General features: G+C 30.8%; 1 protein-coding gene across 2 annotated transcripts in view; it reads right to left on the reverse strand.

Annotated features, from left to right (window-relative positions):
* The window catches only part of LOC137654542 (putative ammonium transporter 3), a 99,005-nt gene that overhangs the window by 46,884 nt on the left and 46,121 nt on the right, over nt 1-6,000 (reverse strand). For both annotated transcript variants that reach the window (XM_068388269.1, XM_068388268.1), the window contains exon 2: nt 1,226-1,295. In XM_068388269.1, coding sequence (XP_068244370.1) covers nt 1,226-1,290 — 65 coding nt within the window. In that variant the 5' untranslated portion in view covers nt 1,291-1,295. The remainder of the gene's footprint in view (nt 1-1,225; nt 1,296-6,000) is intronic.

Below are 6,000 nucleotides of genomic sequence, written 5' to 3' on the forward strand. Positions count from 1 at the left end.
AAGTGCAGGGCAATCTATGTTTTCACAGTGTGCCGGGAGATTTTGGTAAGACATTACCCTGTATCTAGGCTTAAGTGATGTAGCTACATGCACTCAGCCCCTTTCTGCTATTCATAGGACCCCTGTCTGTTCTTCGGTGTTAAGTCTTCAACAACTTTCCTGCTCCGCTAATCAAAGCTATGTCTGTTTCTATAGTTCATTTCTTTTAGCGATGCATATTTGCACCGACTCGCAGCGGTGCCCTTTTAGCTCGGAAAAGTTTCCGGATCGCTGATTGGTTGGACAAGACAATTCTAACCAATCAGCGATCAGGAAGCTTTTCCGAGCTAAAAGGGCACCGCCGCGAGTCGGTGCAAATATGCATCGCTAAAGGAAATGGACTATAGTTCCTCTCTGAACGCATTTAAAAGCATATAATTTTCATCACTATAGTCTTCCATCCATTCCATTTAACCAAACAACTTCAAACCAATTTGCTCCATCTCTTCAACTACGAGATATAATAATTTTTTTCCTATTTTCAGATGCATCTGTATATAAATAAATAAATATATATATATATATATATATATATATATATATATATATATATATATATATATATATATATATATATATATATATATATATATATATAGCCTTTCTATCCTTCTTTATCAATATAAACTAACAAACGGTTGCTCTCAACAGCTTTAATTCATAAAGAAGAGTTGGCTAACATACAAATCATCAGTTATACTAAAGTGGGTGATATAATTTGAAAATATTCTGTGAAAATGAATGGATATTTCATGAGACGCAATTTTTAAGAGCAAAAGACAATAGGCAGACAACTTATTGCCCCTTAATAGCCTTGGCCAGGATAAAACAATAAAAAGTCGGAAAAGAATAAAACGTGCAGCTTATTACTATTATAATTATTATTATTATTATTGAGAGAGAGAGAGAGAGAGAGAGAGAGAGAGAGAGAGAGAGAGAGAGAGAGAGAGAGAGAGAGAGAGAGAAATAAATTCAAGATTAAATGGCCTAACGGAAAATATTCTAAGCCTGGAATTTATGAAATATCCAACAGATTTAATAACAGATTTAATAGTACAATTTTTTTTTTTCAAATTCGTAGCAATTACGTCAGTCATTCAGAATACAAGCTGTTGATATTTTCCCTTTGTTCACACGAAGAAAAACTTTCCATAAATATATATTATACATAACACAGGCAACTTACGATGTTGGCATTATTGCATCAATGGTAGCTTCAAACGACTGCTGAAAAGATTGTGTTGAATTCATGTTCTCTGAAAAAAAAGGAAAATAACATGTTCAAAAAGTTCAATGATTCCAATTTTTAAATAAATATTATCAAAATGGCTCAAACATACGTTATATCCATGTTGACTGAAAAAAATAAAGTTACGATAAATAAAGAGCCTTTATATCACTTAATAAAGAAATAACATTTGGACAGTTTAGAAAAATTTGAAGATTTCATGTAGTTTGAAAAGGAAATCAGGTGTTTCAAAAGTATTAGTTGAATTCATCTTGCCAGTCAAATTAATGTTATAAAAGACGACTTAAAACAACTCTATTTAATTTACGTCATCTTGAAAAGAAAAAATAAATTAAACAAAAATGTTGCCGCAACATCCACGCTTTTCTTGATTTATTCACTTAAAGCCAACTTATACACTTCACTTACATAAAGAAAATTGGCCCAGCAGTCTCTTCATCTATTGTCTTAGTAGACTTTATTTCTTTATGAACCGTTTAAAAAAAATCCTGTCGTATATATTCTAGGATTTGCATCTTCATCATCCTAGCATTGTCCATTATTTTTATTCATACCCTTTATACAAATCAATCATTTTCATTCTTCCACTGTCGATAACAACATCAGTTGGTTAACCTTCCAAGCTTCCATTTTAACATATAATTTTAATGCATATAACATTCACATGCAATTCCCTACTTTTAACTTCAGTTTAAATTTTTCTTACCAGTCTCTGCGACCTTCTCTCAGTATGAACAACCTATAACTGCAAGTTATATGCAAACATCAGCCAATGCCGACAGTTTTCTCATTTATTTCATTATCCCACAACTTTGAACTACAACTGTTTATTACTTGACTTCATTCATCACTCTATCAATAACGTTATCAAACATCCATGAAAAAAATAACACTAACATATCCATATCGTTAAGTGCTTCGATGGTGTGGATTTGACAATAAACGAGCAATATGCGGTGGGAAGTGTTGAATGCCTTGGAACGAACATGATGAAATGACTGTGAATGTCCTGTAGAGAGTCGGGTTCCCCTGCTGTATAGGATCACAAAAGCAGCCCTTAAAGTAAAGTAATCCCATCTTTAACCACAGACTACTTACTTTCCCATCTGCATATTCGAACATAAAATTTTAAAACTTCAATTAAGAAAAAAAAAAAAATCTCAGGATTACTATTGGCGGATTTATACAATATAAAATGTTCCTTTTACAATCAGAGTTCTCACACACCTATTTACAGCAAAAAAAAAAAAAAAATCTCAGGATTACTATTGGCGGATTTATACAATATAAAATGTTCCTTTTACAATCAGAGTTCTCACACACCTATTTAAAGCAAAAAAAAAAAATTTTTTTTAATGCATCTTCTCTCAGGTATGTTTAGTAGCGCTATGGCCATGCAATTTTCATAACCATCAGTACTGCCTTCTCCCTCACATAAAGGAATAATTATCCATTTCTCCCATTTTCTTAAAACCTTTGAATCACGGGATTACCTTAGGTATCCTTGCCATCTATTCAATTACCCTATTCCATTCCTCATTTGTAATCCCATCACAGTATGGGTTGCAAATTATCGAGATTCTTTATCGTTATTCTTTTGGAAAAAAAGGTGTATTAGCTGTCTTGAGAATTAGAGAAAATACCTTAAAGTAGAAGACCAAATTTAAACAAATCCAGAACTATTTAGAGTATTGTTTCTTTTCATTATTTAAAAAGTACCACTTCTAAAAACTTAGACATTAATTTCATCCTTATTTAGTAAAATATATATATATATATATATATATATATATATATATATATATATATATATATGTATGTATGTATATATATATATATATATATATATATATATATATATATATATATAAGGCACTAATCTTATCCTCAATTATAAACTAATAATTTAAAACGTAGCCAAATATGCCAAAAGGGAAGTGAGCGTCACTTCGAATGAAATGTTTTCCATTATGACATGAAATTAAAAGTTTAAAGGCCGCTCATGAATGGCAGAGGCAATAGACATTGACATTGCACTAACAAGCAGGAGAACGCCCTAGAGACTGACCATACATACACATGATCAGCGCCCAAGCCCCTCTCCATCCAAGCTAGGACCAGGGCTCCACCTAAGCTAGGACCAGGGAGGGCCAGACAATGGCTGCTGATGACTTAGTAAGTAGACCTATAAGTTTCCCAACCAGGCCCCCAAGAAGGATGGTGAGGTTTCAGACACTTAAGGAACTAACGAGTTTGAGCGGGACACGAATCCCAGTCTGGCCATCACCAGGCAGAGACGTTACTGATAGGCAACAACAACCCCGTAGTTAATTTTTATTCATTGGTAAATATTTGAAAATAATCTATAGCTTGCGAACCTTAGACAACAGGCTAGAATGAGCATTTCCATTCTTGATCTGCCTGTATCTACAGCAATTACTTTCATAAACATTCTGAAACATATATTAATCTTTTCCTCATTTTCATTATTTAGGTTTGTCTCTTTTTCTATCCTTTACACTCACCACCTCTTAAAATCGTCAAAGTATACATTCCACTGTTACCTGACTCCTTTTTTTTCAAGAACAACAATATCTGCTAAACCTTTTTTTTTTTTTTTCTAGTTCCCTTTGTTCAATACCTGCTTCCAATTACTTACTTAAAGAACAAAGTATCTTGCTTCCGAAAGCAACATATTCAATCGCTTTTTATGTCTAAATAACCTCATCTCCACACATGAATCTCAACCTCTATTTATATTTTCGGTTATCTGAATATTTCCTTCTACGGTAGCTGTGTGGATTATTTTAATTCTTCTTATGCAAAAAATAATTCCATTGGAAAATCTGTCCCCGTATAGCTGTTCTCACTTTTTTCTTGTTAACACAACCATCTAATTTCACGATTGCTTTTGACACAAAATGAACGGCTAAAGGCTAACACCTTCCATTCTTTCTATATATATATATATATATATATATATATATATATATATATATATATATATATATATATATATATATACTGTATATGTATATGTATATATATATATATACATATATACATATATATATATATGTATATATATATATATATATATATATATATATATATATATATATATATATATATATATATATATATATATATATCATAGCCCTTCATCTACTCGTTATCTCCAGTTTTAATTTACCTGAAGATACGGTTATTTTTTTACCCCCTTTTAGAAAATATCTCTATAAAAAAAGCCATTCTCTTCTTACTCACTCCAGGCATTCCAAAACCAAAAACCACATATTTTTAATTGCTAACTCCAATCTTCGCATCTAAAGGCTCCATCACAAACACCCCCCTTCTCTTTTAAACCCATCAAAACACAGATTCAAACTACCCGAAAAACTTTTTTTAATGTTTTTTATTCCTAGAATATGTACATTCATTATACAATTCAAAGTCTGATGCACTATATTTCACCCTTACGATTCATCAATTTCACCCTTATACTCCTAATGCAATACTGTTTCACAGTTTGTTAGTATTCATAGCGAAACAGGAGCTCTCGCCTTCTTGACTTATCATCTGAAAAGCACTATATTTTACTCAAACTTAAAGAAAGAAAATAATAAAAATAATATATTACTGAAAATATCAGGAAAATACAGAATAAAGCATGCAGATATATTCACAAGCGAAAACAAACATCTGAGGATTAGATCGCACAAACATTTAAGAGAAATGGAGCAACAAATTAACACATGAAAAACGCTTAGCTAAATAATAATATATAAAAATATTAGAGCACTCAAGGGTAATGAATTCTACGGGAAATTTCGAAAGAATACGGAATACACTAGGAAAACTTTGCGAACAATTTATACAGTGAAAAGAAGAGAGGCAAAGATGGGAGGCAATAATTAACGGGAACTTCACACTTTCGTTAAAAAAAAAAAAAGAAAAAAAAAAAAAAAAAAAAAAAAAAAAAAAAAAAAAAAACGTGACTAAAAAATAATATGTATGAATTTCAACTCTTTGATAATGAATATTCTTAGGAAGTTACAAACTAACCTCCTGCTTACTGAATCAATTTTTTTTCTAAATAGTCGTCATGTTTAATGACACTTTCTCACCATATACAAGCGACATTCAAGTACCCAAGCCCTTGATTGTACCCTTGGTTATAACATTCATGTAATTCCTTCCGTACATTTTCTGTAACTGACCCTACATTCTATTCAATCGTTAGCTACCTATTATTAATAATAATATTACTAATAATAACATCAAAAATAATATAAATAAGTATTATTATTAGTATGAGTAACAGTATTAACATTGTTGTTGTTCTTAATTTTACTTTAGCATTGTGCGATGCATGATCATTAGAAAAATAAAACAGAAATTACCAGGGTTAAAAAAAAATGAGAAATTTATATATCTCATGAAAGATGAGATTAAATTACTAATATCTATCTGGCATCCGGATGTATAATGAGAAATGCTATAAGTGACTCAATTGAAAACAACGCCATCAAAGCCAAGAATACTTAAAACAGTAATTATTACTGAAAGAAACATATAGGGAACCTTCATCCATAAACATTATTGCTCGAGATAGCTTACCGTATTCTACAAAAAGAAAAGAAAAAAATAATAATAATAATAATAATAATAATAATAGTAATGATAATAATAATAATAATAATAATAATAAT

This window comes from Palaemon carinicauda, chromosome 15 (genome assembly GCF_036898095.1).
Source record: "Palaemon carinicauda isolate YSFRI2023 chromosome 15, ASM3689809v2, whole genome shotgun sequence".
Classification (NCBI taxonomy): Eukaryota; Metazoa; Arthropoda; class Malacostraca; order Decapoda; family Palaemonidae; genus Palaemon; species Palaemon carinicauda.